This window comes from Anguilla anguilla, chromosome 1, assembly GCF_013347855.1.
Source record: "Anguilla anguilla isolate fAngAng1 chromosome 1, fAngAng1.pri, whole genome shotgun sequence".
Lineage (NCBI taxonomy): Eukaryota > Metazoa > Chordata > Actinopteri > Anguilliformes > Anguillidae > Anguilla > Anguilla anguilla.
Window position 1 is genome coordinate 28382053 of NC_049201.1, and position 26312 is coordinate 28408364.

General features: G+C 37.9%; 2 protein-coding genes and 1 long non-coding RNA gene across 3 annotated transcripts; all 3 read right to left on the minus strand.

Moving 5' to 3' along the window:
• Nucleotides 1-10657: 10657 nt before the first annotated feature.
• On the minus strand, nt 10658-11130 carry LOC118224919. Its single transcript, XR_004764723.1, has 3 exons — nt 11116-11130; nt 10955-11022; nt 10658-10720 (listed from the first exon to the last, which is right to left on the minus strand). It is a non-coding gene; the product is annotated as an uncharacterized LOC118224919 (long non-coding RNA).
• Nucleotides 11131-11483: 353 nt separating this feature from the next.
• Nucleotides 11484-13506, minus strand: LOC118210288 (protein NETWORKED 4B-like). The gene is made up of 7 exons (XM_035386342.1): nt 13390-13506; nt 13073-13245; nt 12576-12708; nt 12368-12445; nt 12073-12245; nt 11551-11662; nt 11484-11492 (listed from the first exon to the last, which is right to left on the minus strand). Exons 1-7 carry the CDS (start codon nt 13465-13467, stop codon nt 11484-11486), a joined length of 756 nt encoding a protein of 251 aa, XP_035242233.1. The 5' UTR covers nt 13468-13506.
• An 82-nt stretch (nt 13507-13588) lies between these two features.
• On the minus strand, nt 13589-17261 carry LOC118210339. The gene is made up of 7 exons (XM_035386448.1): nt 17253-17261; nt 15038-15148; nt 14822-14843; nt 14623-14699; nt 14462-14539; nt 14077-14237; nt 13589-13739 (listed from the first exon to the last, which is right to left on the minus strand). Exons 1-7 carry the CDS (start codon nt 17259-17261, stop codon nt 13589-13591), a joined length of 609 nt encoding a protein of 202 aa, XP_035242339.1.
• Nucleotides 17262-26312: the final 9051 nt, after the last annotated feature.

Here is a 26312-nt window from a genome sequence, read left to right on the forward strand (position 1 = left end):
TCAATGAAACGAGAGGGCACTCGTTTCATTGAAACGAAGAAAAACCTCAGCACATAGCAACATCATAAAAACATTACAAACATTACAACAAAACTCGAAGACTTGCACATGTGGTAGGGGGTAGGGTGTCGGGGAGGGGAAGTATCGCAGCACAGACACTGGGGGGAGCGCGCAGCCGCTCAGGCGCATCGCATCAACCCTCAGCAGACTGCTGAGGTTACTGTCAGGCCACAGTAGATAAAAGTGTCCCGATTGTTATTACTGACCCTGATATTTTGTACATTATTTGCCTGAGTTTGCCAACATAGTAGCCCAGCAAATATTTCTGTAAAAACCAAACTTGTCTTTCCCAAACCCCAGCACAACTATGTTTGGCATCTCTACATTATTCATTGTGAGAGGATCCTTTCAAAGATATCTAGTGGTTGGTATGTGACCCCAAACATATTTTCTAAAAAGGGGTAAAACCAGACCTTCTCTAGACCTCCTTAAACATAAATTAATCTCTCGTTAATTAATTAATTTGATTAAAAACATATTTTCAATGTACAAAAATGCCAAGTTAACATATAAAGCACAATATATAAGCACTATAAGTCATTCATTCAAACTGGAAAATCTAGGCCTGCCATTAAAAGTATTGATATCAAAATTATGCCAAATTACAAGAACTTGGCCCTGCGTGTTCAAGCATACAGTACATTAATGGGGAAAACATATGTGTGCATACATTTGTAAGAGTCGAGATTTATTTAATAGGCCTCAGTATGTCAAATGTTTATTAGTATTTATGTATTTATCCGCCCAGCCTTTCTATAGCGTGAATAAGTATGTTTCTTGATATAAATGTCTGTTTGTAAATGTGAAAGTTACATGCTGCTATGGATATGGAAATGTCCCAATGGGGATAATTAAGTATTCTATATAGAATACGTAATTATCCCAATGGGGACATAATTAATTATCCTGTAAAAAACAATATGGCCCCCAAAAAGGTTCCTTTTGTTCCGTTTGTAATATGTAACCAGTAGGCTATTCAACTTTGCTAACGTTAGGCTTCGCTTTGAGTCAAGTCTTGATGGCAAAACATATGGACGCTAGCTAGCTAAGTTAGCTACATTCCCAGTCATTACTTTAGTGACGTTTTTGCAACACGTTTTAATATGAACAGGCTTGCTAAAAAATAATGATCTTAAATCATTTTGTTTTCCTTGTTTTTCATTGCTGGTTTGCTTTTTGGATTATTCAGTTTCTCTATTTCTCTTCTCTCTGCCTCTGTCTCATTTTATGATAGTGTAGGAGCCAAATCTATGTTATTTGATTGTGGCAAACACGCCTGCCACAGGCCACTGAAGTGGCTTTCCTTGGGGCCCTCCAGCACAGAGACACAGGGAGATGATGTTCCAACAGTCCAGATTTATTTTACGAGTGTTTGGCAAGGTGGTACAGCCAAATGAGCAGATCTTAAACCCTGTCATGACAGAGAGCTTCCCGTGTGAGTGGGGATGGCAGATTTAACCTGTGCGCAGTGATTACCTCACTACGCACAGGTGCAGCCACTCCTGTTCCTGGGTCCAATTAGCCTGGCCAATTATCTAATTCTTAACCAATTATCCAATTGGCCAGGTCTAATTAGCTTGACCCAGGGCAGGTGTGGCTGCTTAAACCAGCCATCCCCACACCACATTGATATATAAATATTAACATATAATTTCATTATAGTATCTTAAGTGATAGTGTTCAGACCTATGTTTCTATGGTTTAGATAATTAGCGCATGTCTCTTTAAGAAAGATACTTCTGTGTAAACCTGTCAATCAAATAGTCTGGAAGTCTCCTGGGTTATGTTAGAGAGTGGAGCCGCACGGTTTTTGGACCGTGTGTCAAGTTATTAGTTTAAAGAGAAAAATATTAAATAAAGTCTAGATTTAGTTTTGAGTTATCTATTTCATTTGTGTACTCTTTGTTTTAAATCTTAATTTAATGATTTTAACTCTACAATGATTTTGAGAAATCGGGCCCTGTTCCGTTGCCTTATAAGTTACGTCTAGATAGCTAGCATTTAGCTAGCCAGTTGCATGTTAGCTATGATGTATCACATGTAATGATAGCCAGAGCCGTAGATAGTCTTTTTTTCTCTCTCTCTCTCTGAATATTCTTGAACTTCAGTTACTTACCGGTCAGCTTTATTCAAGTCAAAACTAACATTAACTGTGCTAACAGTTAAGTCATGCATTAACAGTTGGTTAATCACACAAATTAAATTTCACATTTTCATTTCATTTAAGTTAATGTCGATGTTACAGACGATACAATCTGCTCACTCACTCACCGTGTCAAAATGTAGATTGTAACCGTCGGTGACTCTTCTGTCTTCACGTGCCTGGGTTTTAAATATTTTGAACTTTTAGAACCACAAGTGTTCTATTATTTCACAATTGAACCTTTTTTAGAACCCTGAAGGTTCTATTATTTCATGATTGAATCTTTTAAGTACCCTAAAGGTTCTATTATTTTTATGATATAATCTTTTCTGAAATATGGTTCTAAAATACGATTCAAAGAATTTAAAGGTTCTATATAGAACCCCAATGAACCTTTATTTTTTGCAAGGAATATAAAATCACTTTTATTTTCAAATGTTAAAGTTAATATTATCATGATAGGCATATTGAAAGTTTCAGTTTACATATGGCCAAATAAGGAAATGTTCTGGCCAACTAGGAGTAACATTTTAAATATGTTTTCCCATTCTGGAGTCACATGTTCATTTTATTAAGTGTGTAGTTAACTATAATTTGTTGGGTAATGAATGCTTGCAGAAACACTGATAGCCCCACAGGTGAGGCCAGGCAACCTGCCAATGCCTCTCTTGCCTGTTTGGTGAGTGTATAAAGTAGAGATAAAAGTGTCTCAACAGTTCTTCAGGGAGAGATTCTTGACTGTGATGCCCAAATGCTATGCATCGTCAATGTCCTATCTTCTTTCATTTCAAAGTAAACAATTTTAGGGTTACCAAATTTGTTGATTACATGAAAACAGTATGTATACAAATTTGACAACACAATTGGTTCAAAGTGACAAAGTTTTTATTATTGCATTGAAACAGAAGGAGAGAGAACTAATAATTTGGTTTCTGCCAAAATGATACATTTTTTGTTATTTCCCCCAGGTGCCCAGTTGTCGTTCAGGTTGTTGGTGACCTGAGACCTTTGTGTTACTTGTTGCCAGCCATGTCTCTTTCTAGGGTGGAAAATGTTTCAGGAAGAAGTAAAATTAATTAATTCTTATTAGGATTAAAATATTTGTGTTGTTTTTCAGATTTCACTGTATAAGCATGTGCAAAGATGAGTGTTGTTGAGTGACTTAAAAAATTTAATTTAGAAATTTTTCCAGATAAGAGACATTGACATTTGAAGAAAAGAAGAAGAAAAAACAACAACATTTGAAACAAGTAGAAAAAGACACTTTAAAAGAAAGGATTACTGAATTGTTGGTTACTAAAGGAATTTGGTTATGTAACACTGTTAAAATTTTAAAAGAAAGACAGTGCTACTTTAATTAAAAATAAAAATACTTTTGAAAAATGAAATTAAAAGCCACATTCTTAATATTTGTAAGTCCAACAAGTGTCTTTTTTCAACAAATTGTTATATATATTCAATCACACATGGTAAAAGTTGTAAAAGATGCATATGTTTAATGTATGAAGCAACAAAGCAAATGCTACATTAGTGAAAATATTTTTGAGAAAACGGGAGTGAGAAGCTAAATATTTATTCGTTTTAAGAAGAAAAAGGCTTCAGCTGTTGTTCCTTGCAGAAGCTGAAATGTTATGTTAAGTCCTCATCAAAAATGCTAGTACAGGAGCAGGCCACGCCCCCCGAACAGCCCACAGCCCTTGTCATAGCTGTTCTGCAATCAGTCAACAGGAAGCCTGCTAGGCCAATAACAGGTGTTTCTGATGAGACCATTCAGGTGTTTATGGGGAGCTTTGTAATTTTAATGTAATCACATCCTTGTTTGAAATTGGAACTACAGGAAAATTAAAATAAATGCTTACAATTTGGAACCATTTAAACTTAAGACAGAATTTTATTTTCCTGATGATGATTTATGGCTGAGAAATTGCCCAACCAAGCTTGCAAAGCCATACAGTTAATCAGACATTACATAAACGTGCATACACAGACCATTGTTTCTTCTTCATAGTCAGAGACTCCCAAGAAACTTTAACCTAATGGCTGATTGACAGTATCAGCAGTAAGACTACCAGACTGCTAGGCCATGGCATAAACCTTCACTCACAGGTTATCATTTCTTCTTCAGAGGCAATGGCCTCCAATGAATTTAGCATGATGGATGACAACAGAGTGAACAGAAAATCAGCAAGGCCAGGGTTTTCAGTAAGGGGAATAAGAATTAATAAAATAAAATTAGAATTGATATGAGCACAGTTCAAGCCTGTAAGGCCATTATAGTTTTGTCTTCCATCCCCCGCCCACCCTTTAGTAGGTTTTTAAAGAAGTCTGCTCTTACGTAACACAGTAACAGAAACGTATCTTATCAAAAAGCATAGCTTGCATACATGTTCAATTATTCACAGTTGCTTATTTTCTTGCATGAGCTTAGGTTTTTTTAAGGGACAGCCTGTTTCACAGCATTAGGGACTTTTATTTCACAGTTAGGCTTCTTTGGAAGCCACATTTCTGAGGACAGCAGGATTCAGCCTAAAGAGCAAACAGTCTGGATCAGCAGACCCTGAGCCACCAGAGGCAAAAATAAATCTATCTCCAGCTCACCAAACCAGGTTAAGAGGCATTTAACTTTGTTGATATGTTAAACATCTGTGTGTAAGCCTTTGATTTAAATACTTACAGATAGATCTAAATATGTGCTGTCCATCTATAAATTAAACCAGTGGATTTAGAAGCTCCTCAAGGCCTAAGCATTGGGAAAATTATCATCCTGGACGATTTCCTATACATTCTACATGGCATTCTACAAATGTTTTACATTGTAGGCTTTGTGTAAATATGATTACTGCATACAGAATAAATCACACTGACCTAAAAACCTACAGTAGAGCCAGAACCTGTATTGGCTGAGAATGGATCTGGTAAGTATGCCGATTATTAGTAACAGCAGTATTCGTAATTCTTGTGTATTCAAACCTAAAAGGTGTTTTACAACATGAAAATGCTCTTTTATCACGGTTAATAGTGACTCCTTAGCCAATATGGACCTGCTGGCCATATAGACCTGATATTAACGTGTTCCACCACATGATGACGCACACAAACACAAGCAGTGGTTCAACAGAACCAGTGAGTAGGACACTGAACCACATCTCCAGAGATCATCAATAAATTGTACATTGAAATGAACAAATTAGTAAAAAAAATAAATAAATAATATAGATTATAATCTAAATTATTGAGATAGGCAAAGGTCCTAAGAAAATTTGCAAACAAGGAAAGAATTGCAAAAATAGCAAGCATGGAAAAAGAAAATGGAGAAATAACAACAGGCAAGCAATAAATGCTAGAATTGTGTGCAGACTAATGAAACTATATACAAATCTTCCTTACCAAAACCAAAGCTTTTAAGACCAGATAGTTGTGACACAGAAAATGCCCCACTGATTGCAACTTAAGTAGAAAAAGCAATGAAAATAAAGAAGAAAAATGAAGCCACATGAAAGGATGACATCAAAATAGATGTGGAACAACAGTAATAGATTTTACTACAGAAGTGTCCAATTACATCATTAAAAGTCTAAAGGTATCTATAAGCTGGAATGAAGCAAAATATGTAAGAAAGGAGAGCCCAAAGACATCAATAATTATTGTCCTATTAGTCTACTATCTCATCTCTACAAACTCTTTACAAGAATCCTGCAAAACAGACTCGGAAAGATCCTGGATGAAAGGCAGCCATGATAGCATGCAGGATTCAGGAAAATATATTTGACAACAGATCATATAAGTGCTATGAATGAACTCTTTTTAAAAAATGAAACAAATGAAACCTACCACTAAAACCTACCTAAACTATATGCCCAATATCCAATCAACCTCTGTCAACCTCTACGACTAGAAGAAATTAAAGGTAAAAGACTAAAACATACTTTACATGAACGATAAAACAAAAGAAGTAGATACAAGATACAACAGAGGAATAGGTAGATACAAGAATAAAATTAGGCTGATAGTCTTTCAAAAAAGACGAGTCCTTACCCAGTGTGCCTGTTTAAAAATGATACTAAAGAAGCTAAGGATGCCACAAAGAGCTATGGAAAGAAAAATACTTAAAATAAAATTGACAGACAAATTAAGATGCACAGACATTAGGGATATGACCAAAATGCAACATATAGGCCACATTATGAAAGGCAACATCAACTGATGGACAAAGAAAACTACAGAACGGCGACCATGAGAAGGAAAAAGATAAAAAGGAAGAAAGAAGCAGATATGGAGAAATATGTGTCTAAAACACAAAGAGAGCATAACATGGCCATGGAAAGCAAAATAGAAACAACTGGAGAAATTTGGGAGAAGGCTTGTCCTGTAGTAGGCAGACAGCCTAGAGGATAAAATGTTTGAAAACATGCAATAATTATGGCTTTATACTGTTTCTAAGAACTACACTCACAAGATCCATTCTCAGCCAATACTGCTTCTGTTTATACCATTTGTGTTTACAGCATCGCAACATAAAGGAATTAATCTTTACACATATCCTGCAGTTTAAAAGATTTTTAGCTGCTTTAATTAATATAAATAAAAATATGTATATTTAAAGATTGCCAGGCTGTATCTTTTTCAGATGCTTAGGCCTTTAGTAGTTTGAAAATTTGCTGGGTGTCCCTGTATATTTACACTGCACATACAGTTAAATGCAATGAAATTGGGACAGGGACACAATTTTTGTTAATTTGGCTGTACTCCAGTGTATTGGTTTTGAAATAAAACAATGTGTAGAAGGTTAAAGTGCAGTCTTTCAGCTTTACTTGAATAGTATTTATATCCATATTGAGTTCCATTAAGGAATTTAAGCCCTTTTTATATGTAGTGCCCCTCATTTTGGGTGAGAAAATGTAATTGGACAATTGGCTACCCAGCTGTTTCTTGACCAGCAGTGTGTTGTTGCATCATTAATTTATGCACAAGAAAGGTAACAAAAGGTCTAGACCAGATTCTAGATGTGGAATCTGCATTTGAGTATGTTGCTGTTGTCTCTCAAAATGGGGACCAAATAAGTGTCAGTGCCAGTAAAGCATGCCATCATGTGGCTGAAAAATCGATCGGAGAGATGGAGAAAACATTGGGTGTGTCAAAATCAATTGTTTGCATTGTTAGGAAGCAAGAAAGCACTGATGAGCGCAGCATAAGCAGACAACCTGATAGACCACTGAAGACCACTGTAAGGAATGACCAAAGAATACGTTCAATTGTGAAGAAAAACCCCTTTTCAATTATCAAACTGATCAATCTCCAAGATATAAGCATAGATGCAAAAGAAAGGCTATTGAGGGAAGACGACATCAGCATAACCACAGAGTTCTGGATCAAAGTATTGTTGTGGACAGATGCGATGAGTATTAGCTTGTGCAAAAATGATGGAAGGAGGAAGGTGTAGAGAAAGAAACTTCTCATGACCCAAAGCACCCCCATTCCCCCTGCCTGAAACATGGTAGAGGTAGTCTCACAACTTTGGCATGAATGGCTGCCACTGGAATTCTCTTCATTGATGGCATCAAAAGCTGGATGAATTTCGAAGTGTACAGAAATATCTTATCTCCTCAGATTCAACCAAAAATAGAAATGGAATGTCCTTGATGGGCCAAGTCAGTCACCCGTTCTGAATTCAATCAAACATGCGTTTCACTTACTGAAGACAAGACTGAAGGAAAAATTCCCCAGAAACAAAGAGAAACTGAATATGGCTTCAGTACAGGCCTGACACTTTGGCACCAAGCAGTAAGTGTGACTGTTACAGATTATGTTATTTTATCCAATTATTTTTGCTCCCCCAAAATAGGGTGACTATGTATTAAAAGGTCTGCAATTCCTACACAGATCACCAGATATGGATGTAAATACTCCATAATTAAATTTGTCTACACTTCAACTGCATATTCAGTGTTTTATTTTAAATCCAATATGCTAGAGTACAGAGCCAAAACTGTATCAGTAAATTTAAGTCACATAAAGTTACAGGCTTACATATAAATGTGAAACATATTGACAAAGTTAAAAGCCTCTTACGCTGGTTTGGTGAGTCAGGGCAGGATGTTGCCTCCAGTGGCATAAGATTTGCTGACACGTGGACTTGTGCTTGGACCCTTGATGTATGCTGATTAGGGTGAATCTGGGTGTCCTCTGTAACCGCGCTTCCAAAGAAACCTACAACTGTGAAAGAAAAGTGAAAACCCTCTGCATGCATATACATACTTATATACTCACATGAATTTGGCAGTGGGGGGTGGGGGGAGGGGGGTGGGGTGGGAGGTGGACAAAACCATCATGGCCCTTGAGTGGCCTTGACCAGTGCTCAGATAAATTTTTATTAATTATCAATCTTATTCCATAAGATGAAAACCCTAGCCTTGCTGACTTCCTGTTCAAGCTTTTATCAGCCCTAAGGAAAACATGTTTTGGGCCTCTGAAGAAGAAACAATTGTTTGTGTAACAAGGTTTACTTCATGGCCTATGACTCCAGTACTCTTCCTGTGATGCTGTCGCTGGCTATTTGGCAATAACTTATTGGGCATTTCTGTCTATTCAGAAGAAACAGTGGTGTGTGAATGCAGGTTTCTGTAATGTCTCGTTGACCATATGGCCTTTCAAGCCTGAACTGTAGTGGATCAATTATTTGGAGATCATATCAACAAGATAAAAACCTATGAAAAGGGGTGTGGGTTGTTCTGGGGGTGTGGCCTGCTTCTGTGCTAGCATTTTTAATGAGAACTTATAACTGCTCATCATCTGTACGGAATAACAGCTGTAGCCCTCTTTTTCTGGATGAAAGCCATGCAGAATTCATCCAAGATATATAACGAGTGCGCATTTCAATCATTCTTTCTTTCTCAATAAGTATTTTTATCTGTAAGGGTGCATCATTGCTTTTAACTAATATTGGTAAAGCTTGCTTCATGCATTTAAATACACAAATCCTTTATACCTTTTGTTTAAAACTTTCGTCCTTTGCTACTTGTTTCATGTTTTTATTTTTATTTTGCTCACTCTGAACACATTTCTTCTCTAAATTTGTATTTGCATTATACTCAAACCTTATACATAACCATCATCTTTTAGTAACAAATTGTTTTGTAATCCTTTCTTTTTCATTTTAGTTCTTTCTGCCCTCTTTTAGCAAGGTCCTGTGTTACTTATTTCAAATGTTTTCTTCTCAAATATAATTTTTTGCAATATATCTTGTACATCTCAAAATTTCTAAATACAAGTCACTAAAAACGAATTCTTGTACAGGCTTATACACTAACATTTAAAAATCACCAATAGAGCTTAAAAGGCTTAAACAATATATATTTTATAAGTATTTCTAAATTTTTAACTTTTCCCCTTAATCAGTTTAAAATGATAATTAGACAGCATTTCTGTCAGCATTTCAGCGTTTCTAATTTCAATGTCCATTGGGGTTATATGAACTTTCCTTATGAAACATTTACCACCGCGGAAAGAGACATGGCTGGAAACACACCCCTGAAAAAGGTCTAAGATCACCAACCGCCTAAACGGAATACTGGTCACTGGCACCGGGCCAGGTGGGGGTAATCAGAAACATCCATCATTCTTTCAGAAGCCAAATTATTTACCTCTCTTCTAGATCATGTTTTACTACCACTTCTGTGGGATACTTAGAACATTAATATTAATAATTATTACATTAATTACTAATCATATTTTCTATCATAAAAATATCTTTGTGTTGCTCTACGGGCTCTGGAGGCTGGCTGTCTCTCATGTCGCTGCCTTGAGTCCTGATCCACATCCTTTCAATTGAAGGAAAAGAAGAATTCATTTTAGTTTTTGATCAAAGAAATGAGTTAAGGATAAAAAATTAAACATTTTACAAATGCTCGTTGTCAAACCAGGCCAATAATTGGCTAATTCAAACATGAACAAAACTATTAAAATAAGCATGTTGATGCAAATTATCTCAGCACCAGCAATTAAGATGCATCAGCAATTATGCATAATGAAATGAATGCATCACAGTGCTATGCGTAGATACTGAGATAAAGTCAGAAAACTCACCGGTGTTCTTGAAGTGGACTGACAATGACTCTGAGCAACGTCATCTAGAAGTGACAGATAAAAACAAATGACCAGGGAAAAGACAATGTAAGAAATGCAAATCAAATGATAAATGAATCTTAAATTAAAATTTCATGAAAAGTATCAAATCAAAGTATAAGGGACAGACTAGTGACAGGTGTCAGACTGCACCCGCCTGATCAACAACAGTTGCTTGCTTACTATAATACCAGGACTATCCTGCAAACTGACACCTTCCCTGGGTGCCATTGGGGACAGTTTTGTGCTATCGTGAATATCCCAGAATATGGGGTGCTCTCACATTGGAACACGGCTTCTTAGCAGGATGAGCTACTCAGTCGGGCCCAGAACTCACCTTTCTCATAAGAGGGTGCCTGAAATGTCTGAGACAGCTTTTCATTCAGCTCATCCAGCCTGAGAACCAATAAAAGCACAGGCATTCAGATGACCTCAAGTCTACCCTACACGAACGTCTAGCCATTTAGCTCAGCAAAAAGTATAAACCAAGTTTGAGTTTAGAGTTGAGGACCATCCTGTCAATGGCAATAACCAGCTTCTCACTAATTTAATAATTCATCCATTGTCAGTTTTCGTCTCAGCATTTGTCACTATCTCATATCTAAAGAATTCTGTGGTGACTAAACCCACCTCCTCTGTAGGTTGCCCGTCTTTTGCCTTTCCCTGGTCAGCTTTTGGGCACTGTCACGGTAAGCCATCTGGAGGCAAAGGGAGAGGAATTAGCATTCGGCTGCGGTCAGATACATTACATTGCAAACCTGCTCTTAAAAATGTGATTGTGTTAGTCTTACCAGATTATCCTTTGCTTTGCCTTGATAGATCTGTATCTGCAATAAAAACAAAAGAGTTCCAACACTGAACTTCCCTGGATGAATTTGAATAATGTTTCAGGATCTGACTGATTGAATGTAAGTTTGAACAAAAACCATGAAGATGAATACGGAATATAAACTTAAGCACTTGCATAATGTAGTGGTTATGGCTGCAGTGTATCTCCTGTTAATTAGCTCTCACAATGAAACACCGGGGAAAATACATTTGCTGTAATTAGTAATTAAGTCAACAGACGTTTTATGTTGGATATGTATAGTACACTATGCTCATGAAAATCACTAAAAAGAAAGCTGCTTGAAATGGTTACAACCTAAATAAACTGCTACTAAGGACACTAGAATATGAAATAACACTATTATATCAGTATTATTAGTTCTGGAAAATTGGCTCACTTCATTCTTCAGATAACGCTGGCGCTCTTTGGTGACCGTCTTAATCTCCTCTCTATACTCGGCAAATTTCAAATTTGTTTGGGCTGTTCTGGCCTCCTCTTCAACCAGTTTCCTGTAACATAAGAATCCTTGGGATTCAGTACAACTTCTACTGCGCAACTCATTATTTTAGCCCATAATTCATGTTTCTTTCAAATACTGTATCATGTACATGCTTTGATGAGACAAGATTTATTCCACCAAGGCACTGTATTTACATATTGTCTCCAACCAGTTATTGCTGTCTGCAACTACTGTAATGACTGGAGGTAGAAGTTTGACACAGATGCTCGGATGACTGTCAGAATAAATACTGAGATTTCTTTAAATTGTTACTGCAGCTAAAATTGCTAACTCACCTAAATCATGGGAAGGGCACATTTGAGTGTGCAACAGCTGATGCTCATCAAAACTGACCTACGTTCTCTAACGAAGAGTGATTTTTATTCCTACTTCCTCATGACATTTGTGCTTGAAACTCACTGCTGGAAAGTGGTCTCCTTCTCCTGCATCTGGATGGACATCATGTCAAGCTTGTTCTGGAGCGTGTTCATCTCATCTTGGTGTGCTTTACGCTCCTGCTCGATGCTCGACTTCAGCACCATCATCTCCTCAGCCAAATTTGTAGTCATTACTTTGAAAGCCTTGCAAGACTCCTTTTTTGAATGTGGAATTGTGTAAACAGAGATTGATGCATGTTGAGCATTTTATTTATTTTTTCAGACATGACAGATGATAACAGTGCAGCATTATTGACAATGTTGGCACAGCTTCTTACCTTCAGCTCTTCTTTTTCTAATTGGGTTGTGTAAACCAATTTATCTCTGTTCACCAAATGTTCTAGGAGTTCCTTGATCTAAATTGGACAGCAAAGGGGAACACAGTCATGATTACAGTTGGTCCAAAATCTGTTTTATTGCAAGAAATCCAAAACATTAGGCAAGAGTGACAGAAGTACTACAGTAGCATTAGCCGGACTTGGTCACCTCGGCTTTGTGTGAATCTCCTATCTTTTCCCGCTCCATGCTCATTTCCTTTATGTTCAGCTCCAAAGCCTTAATCTTGGAGCTTAATTTAGTTTCTGTCTCTTGGTGAAGGGTCTGCTCCTGGTCCAGTTTCCTGAGAGACAGAGACCACAGGAGGCAGAGACCATGGGGCATTAAGACCTTGACTGCAAAACTCATTATTTTCTGATCATAACTGCTGTACTTTTTAAAAGTCTTGATTTTGTCCCAAAACTAAAAGATATCCTCCATGAAGGTTTGGGAAAAATATGATTTTCTAGTAAAAAGATGCAGTTTCTGGAATGCTGCTTGAGGAGTTAAGACTGTATTTATTAGTTACATTTTCCAGGACATTGAGTATCAGTTGTTTTAATCATTATCATTACAAATAAGATTATAATAACATCATTAGCATGGACTTGATTTTTATGTTAATCACAAAGTTCGTTTTTTCACATTACAGTTTGCTCAATATTTACTGCTGTAAAGTGGTCTCCTTCTCTTGGGCCAGGCTGGTGATCATCTCCAGTTTGTTCTTGAGGGCGTTAATCTCATCCTGATGAGTTTTACGGTCCTGGTCTAGAGTTGTCTTTAGGCGACTCATCTCCTCAGTTGAGGTTGTGGTCTGTACTTGGAAGGCCGTGCAAGATTCCTGTTTTAAACATGAAATTGCGAATGTAGGAACTTCTGCATGGCAAACACTCGACTTTCAGTCAGGACTCACATGAACATTATGTTAGCAAAGCATTATTGACGATGCTGGCACTTGGGCCAAAGGCCCATTTCAGCTTCTTACCCTCAGCTTTTCACTTTCCAATTTGGCAGCGTTAAGCAGTCTTTCCATGTCTGAGGACTGTTCTCTGAGTTCCTTCATCTAAATTGGACAAGGCAAGGAAACTAATTGATTACAGTTTTTCCCAAAACCTACACAGTATGCATAAAAAGTCCATGACAAAATAAATGTGATTCACGTAACAGGAAAAGTACAAATTGAATTAGCTGGACTTATTCACCTGGATCTTGTGTGAATTTTCTGTCTTTTCTCGCTCCATGGTCATTTGAATTATGTCCTGTTGGAAGGCCTTAAGCTTGGAGTTCAAGTTGGTCTCTGTCTCCTGGTGAAGAATCTGCTCCTGAGCCAGTTTCCTGAGAAACAGAGACCCCTGGAGACTGAGACCATGGGGTGTTAAGACCTCAAATGCACAACTCATTGTTTTCTGATCACAACTGCTGTACTTTTAAAATATATTTATTATGTCCCATAACTGAATGTCTCCATCACCAAAAAATTAGAAAAAAAATTACAGTACAAAGATACAGTTACTGTAATTATTCGTAACTAATTTCATCCCTTCATGTATCTTACCAATGTATTTATCATGTATTTACCAATGTCTTTGCAACTAAAATCATTATAAAACCATTGTCCTGAACTTGATTGTTTTCGCTGTCACCTTAAATATTCTCTAAGCTTCAAACTTACTGCTGTAGACTGCCCTCCCTCCGCTGAAGCAGTTTGGCAGTCATCTTCAGCGTGTTGTTGATTATTTCTGCCTCTTTTTCTAAGTTTTTCACCTTCTGTTTTAGTCTGCGGTTCACCTTAGCCGATTTCAAAGTTGTATCTTCATAGGCCTTGCAAGAAGCCTTTTTGAAAAAGAAATTGTGTAAATAGGAATGCCCATAATTATTATTGTTATTATTGTTAATAATATTTTTGTTGTTAATTTTATTATTGATATTTATTTTTTCTCTTGCCAATCACAATTCAGCCATGAATTACATGCAGACAGTTCAAGATATTTCAGATAAATATTTTGGTCTCACACAATTGCACATTTTTGGCAATGTTCACAATGTTCTCGCTTTACCTTAAGAAGCTTGTTGTCAGTTATTATGGTGGTCACAGTTCTTTTAATCCTCTTCAGATGGTCTTCAATGTCCTCTTTCTAAAATTGACAAGTATATGAAAAAGGTTAGTTGAAGTTATGCCCAAACCAACATATACAGTAAAGGGGTTTCCGAAACTTACTTTTTTATTCAGGTCTGAGATCTTGTTAAGAGCAGTATTTCTTTCTGCAGACAGTCGTTCCACTTTTTTCTTTGTCCCTAAACAAATTGAAAACCAGAGTAGGAACAAATCTTACACTGAAACAAGAGGGCTGGAACACAAGTAATCCATCATCTAAGATGAAATATACTAATGTGCTCAATGAATTGTTTAAACTTACATTGGTGTATCCTGCTTTTAACCTGGGGACAACAAGCAGGAGAAAGGAGAGGAAAAAATAATCAATAGTAAAAAACATAGTCAATGACAACACCTTCATTGCATGCAAAGGCACTGGTGAAGATTTCCTCAACAACATGACAAGTTTTGATCATGCCATCAGAGAGCAGAGATCTGAGACTATTTGCAGACAGCAAACATAGTGAAAGAAGCTTACCGTCGCTGCTGTCCTCCACACTATCAACACCCATGCTACGTTCAGCAGAAGTATATTAATCTCTTCCCAGTTTGGGCCCGCTCTCCAGCCCTCTGGGAGCTGGGTGATGAGCTGAACAAGATTCACAAAACCTTCCCAGGTCAGAGGACTGCACTTCAACCGGGTCAACTTGTACACATCTTATTACGGCAGTATTTTTTCCTTTGTCCATCAAACTGAATCAACTTTAATGACTTTATAATGCCTCAGTGTGGCCACACAATAGCTAAGTCTCCATCAGTTAAAATACACACTGATCCCCTTCATTACTATAGTTTCTCAGACAAGAAATCCCACCTTATCTAATGAAAATCTCATAAAATGGTATGAATGCACAATTAACAATAGCTTTTTGTTCATATTAATGCATCAAATATCACCATGCTGTAATGAATAATAAAGCCTTCAGAAAGTGGTATAAATTACCTTGTCAGACAGCCAAAGAAATACCTCTTTGGAGAAGGTAGGGATTGTCAGGGAATTCAGCACTGGGCAAAGGAAAGAATTGTATTGATTACAGATTAAATATTACTGAAATCACAATTCAGTGGTCAGCACAATTTCTTTGTCTATAAATGCTGGCAAAACAATGTACTTTACATTCCATTTTGGGAAATTGATATGTAGGCCAGGATATTTCAACCATACATACAACATAAAGCTCATTATTATTAAGCTGGTTGGAACGTACATTCCAATATGGAAATATGGCTGTCTATAGGTAACTGTATTTCTTTTTAATAATAATAATAATTGAGTCACTATACTGCTATTCATTACTGTAAATGTAAAGATGAACAAATAAAATCATCAATTGGAAGTCTGTGATAATAATGAGAACTGTTCTAATACAGTCAGCTAAAGTAGGTCCATAAGCTCCATGTAGCCTATATCTTCATACACAAATAATTTCCCCTAATCATTTGTCTATTTGGCTAATCATTTCTTGATGATATCTAGCATAAGTAGCATCATATGGAATAAGTTCAGCATTAGTTTCTTGTTCGGTGTTCATATCTTGGCAGTTCTTTCAGGCTATACAAGAAATTCATATTTCAATGCTGATTAATAACATAGAAGAAACCCATTTGTTAAACCACAGTACTTTCTAGAAACCAAAAGTTGGCACACTACACAGTTCAGACAAATAACCAGGACCAGCGGTTTTAAATTCAAATTAAACAAATGCACCCCTTTACTTACCAACGTTGGAAAATGCTGAATTTGTGAGGAAAAAGAAAATAAAAAGGGAAAAGGGGAAAACAAACAGCCACCAACGTGAAAACACGTTGGGTGGCATACTTACGTGCTACACTACGTATATATTTAGTAACAATTCTTGAAAAGAGCAGTAAATTAATAAATTAAATCAGTAACCAATACAATCTGTCAGCTTGCGTTAAGAATAGCAATGGTGAATAATTGAACTGCAGAGTTGCATGTAGTGACGGACATCCCTTGTGATGTCATAATACACAGAACTTTTAAAACATAATATTTTCATGGCTTTTAGAATTCTAGCCGACTTCCGCCTTGTGATGTCAGGCCTCATGGTTGTTGTAGCTGTATTTTTTTGAATATCATTTTAATTTGTTAATATTGGTAGGCCACAATAATTACAAATATTAACTTTGTGTCTTTTCAGCTTTTTAACAGTGAAGGTAGCTGAGCTAAATTGCAAAAGGAATACAGAATACACAAAGTATTTTTCAATTCATATATTTTTCAAAAGGCCTACTGCTTCCTTGGTTGCCTAGACAACCATATACTCAGTATTCCATTAGCCACTTGGCTAGCACTGCTCTCTGTGGTGCTGATCTTGAAAGAGAGTAACCATACTGACACAAATACTGTAGGCTCCCTGCTTGAACTTTTTTACCAAAGAAATGCCTACAGTGGAAAAATAGAGTACAACTGAACTTTATTTGCCCTTACAAAGCAAGTGTATCTTTCACATAAGTCCCAATGAAGATGTCTATGCACACTTATGCAATCACAGAGTTACCGGGGTCAATGAAAGGCATGTTCGGGGCATGCACTCCACATATCTCCAAAAGTGCTAACATAAAGATCAATACATCTCTGTGAAGTGCAAAGTGTAAGATACATTTGTTTTGCTACATGTGACAGGATAATGGTTATAATTACAGTTGTATATGCTCCCAAACATTCTGACCTTAGCCATTGTTACGGTGCATTTTCACTGTAGTAAGATATTTGTGTGTTTAACAATTTAAGAGGCAGAGCGGGTTTTGTGCTTGCTTTAGCGATTTGGTCTAATGGCTATTACAAACTGTCGCTGTGTTATGGTAGTGCCATTTACAAGCTAATATATGATGATTTTGGATGAAAGATTTTTAGTGGCACAGAATACACATATAGTACAGAATACTTATTATTCTGTAGTCTTGGTTGTGCTTGTGTTTCATCTGGTGTAAACACTAGAGGAGACACAATGTGGAACACTCCTGTGCTGTTTTGTACAATGTAGTCTTGAAGAACTATTTGGGTTTGCTTGGGAAATGAAACATCACTGCAGGGTCCACCGAGGTCACTCACACTGGGTGAGGCGGATGGGAGGGATCACCTCTTAAAGCCCTAATCTTAGAATAATGGGATTGGTGGGAAGGGTCAGCTTCTTTTTTCCCTTGTGGTACCGTACCGGGACATAAAAATATCACGTTGCCTTTTTCCCCACTGCTATTTTCTTTACCTAGAGCTGGCATGTCTCCTAACACTTTGTTCCCAAGTAGAAAAAAAAATTGACTCTTGTGAAGAAGGGAAAATCAAATGACTTGAACACTGTTGCCTACAGGGTATATGCATGCTTTAATTCTATTATTATTATTATTATTATTATTATTATTATTATTATTATTATTATTATTATTTCAGTTATTTCAATGCATCCCTGATATTCTACATATTTCTCTTTATTAAGGTTGAAATGTAGGCCTATCCACCATAAAAAATCTTTCCCTGGCTGATTCCAATGTAGAGTACCGCCTAAAATAATAGGCTGGTACTGATTCATATGCTTTTTTTAAAAATACGGTTTTGAATCAGGACCGCCAATTACAAAAAAATGTAAAAGTAGCAAGGAGAAAGTGAAAATTATCTCCGTAACAGCTCTGTGACTCAGAGAAAAAATTAAACAACTATTAATTCATAGCTTACAGTTCAGTTCAGTAACCCATCTTCGTTGTGGTGACAGTTTGGAGTGACACATTCACTACACGTAAAAGTATTCTTTATCTGCATCACATTATGATTATTTTTTCTGAATACATTTAGTATTTAAACTGTGATGAGGCAGTTTGTAATGTTGTGTACATCTACCATTATTCAGGAAGTTGTTTTAGCCCTGCCACTTGTTTTTTTATGCCTTCACCTGATGTGCTTGCTTTCTTTTCATGTTTACAGTTTACAGTAAATCAAAAATTGTTTATTACGAAAGCAGCTTGTCAGTCAACATCATTGATGTTGGCTAGATAGCATTGTCTAATTTGTATGCATTTTTGTATTTAGAATAGGTTTAGCAAGCCATTTGCCTCTTTCACTGATAACTATACCCAAGGATATTAAATTTTTATAGGTTTTGTGTAACAATGAACATGTAAAAACTGAATTTGATGTCACGACCAATTCAAAGTTCCTGTTCACCCCCTTTGGACTTATTTCACATTTTTCTATGTTGAAATTACAGTATATATAAATGTATAGATGAGTAAAAGCAAGCAATTCTTAATGCAATGATGAAAATAAAATTTAAATGAGATTCACCTGAAATCCACCTGCGTTTGAATAAATGTTCCTGCCTTTGTGAGGTCTCACGACTGGCACACCATCATAAAGATTCAAAGACCGGTCTGTGGATGTTTATAATGAACTTGTTCAAAACGTAGAGCTAGGGATGTGTGAACCTGAGAATATTCATAGATTAAGTCCATGATAATTAAATGGAAAATAAATATGGTGTAACTACAAATACGTTAAATGTGTTTAACTTAATGATAATTTCCACGTTTCATTGCATAAAACAAAATTAATTGAAGCATCAGTTATTTTAAATGCAACAGGTTTTCTTTTTTTAAGAAATGCTCTTAGCATTTGTAATGGCCCAATATGGAACCACGAAACCCAATTAATGTAGTAATGTCAAAATGCATCTTTCAGGCCCAGTTTTCCTCTAATCTGTCATTGCCACTGCAGTGGGGAGCACTGCCGCCTCACAGCAGGAAGGTCCTGGGTTCAAATCCGGCCTGAGCCTAGGCTAATTTTAGACTCTAAATTGCCCATAGCTATGAGTGTGTAAGTGAATGTTGTGTGTGATACATTGGCCAGGGTGTGTTCCTGCCTCTCGCCCAATGCACGTTGGGATAGGTTCCAGCACCCCTTGGGACCCTGCCCAGGATAAGTGAGTATAGATAATGGTTGGAAGATTGGAAATGGGGATGGCCTCCAGCTGCAATTTCCTAATATCTTCACTGTTATTTTCCACAGAATTACCTAAAGATATGTTAGCTAGCTAAGTGACTTCACATGAAAAGCTATTGAGCAACAACCATTCCTGCTGCCACGTCTGCCTATTCCTCTCTTCGCCCACAATACATGAGGCTGCACCGAAGAGTCAACCTTGTGTACTAAGTTCAGTCCCGCAAACAGCACAAACAAACAATTTTTCATTGCAAAGAAGTGTCTTCCGAGTGTTCTGCCTGCTTCTTTCTCACCCCTGTCCAAACCCTCCTTCCTTACCCCCAGGTGACATGGACATCTCGGTCGTACAAAGCTACATTGAAGAGAGGAAGAAAGATAGATAGATATACTTTATTGAACCCCGTGGGGTAATTTGTCCTCTGCATTTTGACCCATCCTAGTTACTTAGGAGCAGTGGGCAGCCGCAGTGCAGTGCCCGGGGCCCAACTCCAGTTCTGAGGCCAGTGCCTTAGTCAAGGGCAACTGCAGGAGTGCACCTAACATGCATGTCTTTGAGTGTGGGAGGAAACCGGAGTACCCAGAGTAAACCCACGCGAACACGGGGAGAACATGCAAACTCCGCACAGAAAGGCCCCAAGCCGAGATTCAAACCCACTACCTTCTTGCTGTGAGGCGACAGTGCTAACCACTGTGCCACCGTGTCCACCCAGCCGTGGAGGGCCGGATCAGGATCGCCAACTCTTCAGCGGCAGCAGTCGCCCGCCCCCTCACTGTGCCACTGCTCGGCTGGTTCTGGGTTTTGTCCGTGGGCCACTGAGACACCAGTAAACCGTCCAGCGCACTTTGGAGTTGAACACTGCCTCAGCAATGTCATCCTGTCACGCTAAATATTAATCCAAAGAAAGACAACATACTCCTGCTTTAATTGTGAGGCTTAGATATTTAAACACTCCCTTGAGGGAATGTTTTGATTGAATTCAACAAAAAACTGTCTTGAAGAAAGGCTGGCAGTGGAGATGATCAGTAAACATTATTGAAACGAGTGCAAAGTCACAAAAAAACTCTGTGGGCATGGACTAAGGCTTGTATGTCAAAAAGACCATCTGGCCAAGTTTTTATTTGAAAAATTTACAAAGTTGAAATTCAACACTTGTCCAGTGCTAATTCAACTCTAACAGGGTACATGAGTCCAATAGGGAGCATATGTACTCTGTAGGAGTTGATCTAACATAGGACATTTTAGTGTGTTTGCCTTTATTCTGAAACAATTCCAAGTTAATTTCTGCAAATTGGCATTCACATTAAACACTGCAAGCAAATAACTTTTCAGTAATTTGAGGGGTGGGTGTTTAGCATGTCTTCATTACAAATCTGAAAGAGATGGGCAGTAAATGGACATGCACATTCCATTAATGAAAACTGTCATCAGATAGCATTACATTAAAAAAGTAAAAGGATGTGAAAAAATTATTCAAAAGAGTAATGTTCTACCTCCGTGCAGCCAAAAACATGCCTTTGACTGTGTACAATTTGTTCAGTTCAATATGTTTCTTTAAAGACTTGATTGACTGTATTTTATGTAAATTAGCATGTACATAAAGTGACCCACAATTTGTTAAAGCCACACTTTCTTGCTTAGTTTTGTTGCGGTGAGGATGTCTGCATGGCAATATGCTACACTGGGCGAGGTATTAGTCTGCATCAGTCCTGCCATTACTGAACACTGCATTGTGGGAAGAGTCCATGGACATGCACTGAATGCATTTTTGAAGCTACTGGACCATTCTGCGTATGTGCCCATGGTCTGGGGCCATGTTCAAACTTCATGCCTCGAAAGCATGAAAATACAGAAGTCTGTGACTGACTAGCAAAGTCCTGACAAAACTCAACATACAGCAAGAGTGCACAGCAATTCCCGAATCTAATCTATTCTCATATACTTGATGATACATGCCCTGATCATTGGGAAAGGAAATGTTTTTTTTTTTTTTTTAAAGAATTAGATTCTTATGTTTTACTATTCACACTATTCATTTTGAGGGTACCCCTCTCATTTCAAAATGTCATTTGGAAAAGGTGGTAACACTTTACAATAAGGTCACTTGAAATAACATTAACTTATGTAGTTGGTAACTACTACTGACTGAAAAGTTAATATGTACAGCTTTGTTAATGTAGTTGTACATCATTAATTCATGTTAACAACTACATGACTTGCCAATGCCAATTCATATTGGAATAAGAAAAAAAAACAGTTCATTCATTTGTTAATGGCTAACTCATAAGTTTATCCCAAATGTATAATCGTGTAACTGCTCCATCAGTTAATGCATCTGCTAACTTAAAACTAATGAAAAGTTAGTCATGTTTAATTGATGTATTTGTACACCATTGATTAATGTTGACAACTATGTTAGTTAATGCAAATTTGTGCATGCAAAGTAATGAGCTCACGACCCAGAGTTTATATTTGAGATCTCCCATGACACCAAACCACAGGTTTATAAACGGAACCAGAAACGCCACAACAGAAGACCTTATTCTGAGGCTTTTTCCTGTTTCTCAGCACTGGGAAAATTGGCCTCAAAACCAAGATAAGTTGAAAAAAGTTTCCTCAAAGTCACACTTGGAAAATGTGGAAGTTTCTCGAAATTTGCACACCGCCTGGCAAAACTCAACTCAAAGGTATTATTTATTATTAAGGCAAAGACACTGGTTTTATGCTCTCACCTCCTTTTAGGTCACATTCCATGACTGAGCTCCCTCCCACATCTGCTCACTGACTGAAGCAGGAGACATACACATCTGGAGGGGTGGCAGAGTAACACTGGTTCTGAAATATACAGTATGTCCACCATAACTATAGGGCTAATAATAAAAAACGCCAAATTCAAACTTCACAAAAAGAAGTGAATGAAAACTAAATAACCAACTGCCATTTGTGTTTTAAAAGGAACAGAGTGAGAGAAATAAAGGGGAGAGAAATGTTAGAAATAAGGAAAGGGACATTGTTATGAGGAGACTATTGACAAAGGAGAGATTGGAGGACACAAAACATTTAATGATAAAAGAATGAAAGAAAAGAAATATAATAATTTGAACAATAAGAAGGGAAAAAAGGGAAAAGGAAAATGTGAATTTCTCCAGATTGGAATGGCCAGTCTGTATGCCAATTCACTTCACTGCAAGCTTCTTTCAGTTTGGAGGGGCTTGCTAACAAAATATGTGATGCCAAGCCATTGCTGCTCTTCACTCCACGGCCCACCAATTAAGCTTCCTCTGAGTCAACACTAATTTAGATAACGACACTGCCCTGTGCAGACTGCCGACTCCCAACTGACCAGCAGGAGTTGCTGTTGTGCGAAGAGGCACACGGATGTCCTGCTGATCGAGACCCCCCCCCCCCCGCCCCACCCTTCCCTGGGCGCGGCCACACCACATTACTTACCACCCAGCATGGCTGCCAGTCCTAACACAGTCTGAGCTCGATATCAGACCGCGGGGCTCCTCCACATACGACTGCCTTAACAGTAAATGCAGGACATCCGCCATTTTCAGCAATTAATATTTTAATAGCCATGACACACGTTCCACATATGTATGCCCTCACCGGCCACTTTATTAGGTACACCTGTTCAACTGCTCGTTAACGCAAATATCTAATCAGCGAATCAGGTGGCAGCAAGTCAATGCATTTAGGCATGTAAACATGCTCAAGACGATGTGCTCAAAGTTCAAACCAAGCATGAGAATGGGGAAGAAAGGTGATTTAAGTGACTTTGAACGTGGCATGGTTGTTGGTGCCACACGGGCTGGTTTGAGTATTTCAAAAACTACTGATCTCCTGGGATTTTCACGCACAACCATCTCTAGGGTTTACAGAGAATGGTCCGAAAAAGAGAAAATATCCAGTGAGCTGCAGTTCTCTGGGCGAAAATACCTTGTTGATGGCAGAGGTCAGAGGAGAATGGCCAGACTGGTTTGAACTGATAGAAAGGCAACAGTAACTCAAATAACCACTTGTTACAACCGAGGTATGCAGAAGAGCATCTCTGAACACACAACACCTTGAGCCTTGAAGCAGATGGGCTACAGCAGCAGAAGACCACACCGGGTGCCACTCCTGTCAGCTAAGAACAGGAAACTGAGGCTACAATTGGCACGGGCTCACCAAAATTGGACAATAGAAGAAAAACTTGCCTGGTCTGCTGAGTCTCGATTTCTGCTGAGGCATTCAGATGGTATGGTCAGAATTTGGCGTAAACAACATGAAAGCATGGATCCATCCTGCCTTGTATTAACAGTTCAGGCTGGTGGTGGTGGTGTAATGGTGTGGGGGATATTTTCTTGGCGCACTTTGGGCCCCTTGAGCAATTATTACTTTGGTACCAATTGAGCATCATTTAAACACCACAGCCTACCTGAGTATTGTTGCTGACCATGTCCATCCCTTTATGACCACAGTGTACCCATCTTCTAATGGCTACTTCCAGCAGGATAACGCACCATTTCACAAAGCTCAAATCATCTCAAACTGGTTTCTTGAACATGACAATGAGTTCACTGTACTCAAATGGCCTCCACAGTCACCAGATTTCAATCCAATAGAGTACCTTCGGGATGTTGTGGAATGGGAGATTCACATCATGGATGTGCAGCCGACAAATCTGCAGCAACTGTGTGATGCTATCATGTCAATATGGACCAAAATCTCTGAGGAATGTTTCCAGCACCTTGTTGAATCTATGCCATGAAGAATTAAAGCATTTCTGATGGCAAAGGGGGGTCCAACCCGGTACTAGCAAGGTTTACCTAATAAAGTGGCCGGTGAGTGTATGTCCATTTAATGTCTGTATCTGATGTTTTTATTGGCTGATATACCTACAATTCCAATGGGCAGACATATTTTTTGTGGGCCTAGATCATTTGTGATGATGTAATCAGGCAGGAAAAAGAAGAATAAGAAGAAGGAAAAAAATGCAAAATCCCTTTGGTTTTGGGGTTGTTTGTGAATTCTGTCAGTTGAAATGGGATAAGAAGGTACAGAAATTAATGTTTTTAAGGGCTGAGAGTCTGGTCATTGTGGTTATTTCTGTAGGGAACCCTGAATAGTGCCAAACTCTTGATGCTGTATAGGTATGGGGCATGCCTCCCCACCGAGTTGAACTTGGCAGCATGGCATACCTGCCATCCCAATTATACATGGCCCAGAAAGAAAGGGGGTGGGGAAGACTTAAAAGTGTTGGCCTCTGATTTTTTTAAATTATTTTTTGCATTATACTTTTAATTTAGGCTATATATTTTGGTCCTGGCTCTCATTCTGGTGTCTAGTTTTCTTCATTCTCTCTCTTTCTGTTTTCAGCACATTTTTGGGATGCTTTGGGACTAACTTTTTGGGATGCTTTTTGGATTTTCTATCCTCTATTATCAATCTCTTTTGTTATTTTAGCTTGTTTCATATTTTCATATTTTCATATGTATTCTTAATAAACTATCTTTTAATTTTAATCAGATTGTTTGAGTTGTATATTTTGACCAAGCTTGGCCCACCAGATTGCTCTACTTGTCAATGAAGTTGACAGTTTAATTGGTAACTGGAATCCATAATAATAATTACTGAATAATAAATGTATATTTTGCTTGTAGGATAAGTGAGGAGTTTTAGCATCTAATACCACTTGCAGTGTACATTCAGTATTCAGGGTGTTAAACATTAAACAAGGCTACTGACTGTTGAAATTGCCAAACTAAGAACATATACATTTTACTTAATTCTTACTTGCCCGAAAAGGCATGCCTACACCCTATGTAAACTATGTACCCCATAGAAATAAACCTATTAAAAATAAACACTTGTTATTACATTGTTTGGATATTGCATCAAACTCTGAATTCAAATGTCAGCACTCCAGGCTAGCAGACTCTCATGGACTAAGGTCTTATGTACCGTGATGTTGATCGTAGTGCTCAGCATCATATAGGACAAGTTTGCAAGGGCACAGGGCTGCAAGAGTAAATGCGCTGATGAGATGGGACTTCTGAACTCACTTGTTGCCATGGATGCAACCACTTATACATTTTAAAAAATAAATACAGACTTTGAAGAAGCCGCTAAACATTATTTAAATAAATGTGCTTTATTTTGTATGCGGACTCAGTGAAATATAAAACTGGGTAGCCCTAGCCTCTCTGCACTTAATAGCAACGTGCCCTTGAAGTCCACCATCTTGCAAGTGCGAGGAAGATCGGACATTTGGATTCAGCAAAATTGTGATGCCAGGAGCGTTGGAAGGAGGAGCACAGAAGGCCAATCCTCCTGTTTGGCTGCTGTCAGTACCTGTTCCATCCCACAGCCAGGGAGGCCTACAGGACCTTGGAGAGCAGTGGCCTCACACACAGGCACAGGTATGCTCACCTGAGGCTTATTGGAACTCAATCCAGGTATCATCAATTTCCTTTGTTGGGCTAGTTATAGGCACCGCCTACTGTGTCTTTAATAGAGAAACCCCGTTGAAACACAGCTACCATGTAGATGTATTTTCTCCAACTCTCTGAACCTGTGTAAACCTCTCCCCAAAATTATTTTTATTTGTTTTCTTCGTTTTGTTTTGTAATGCCCCAAATATCATGGGATGTATTTTTTTTTTCTTTTGCTAAAATTGAAACCACTTAAAACCATTACCTGATACTATGTCATACCAGTGTATTTGGCAGAAAAAGAGAAAAAAAAGCACATGAAAAAATACACCACAACAAAAAGCACACCAACAATGTAAGTCATATTTGAACGAATGCATAT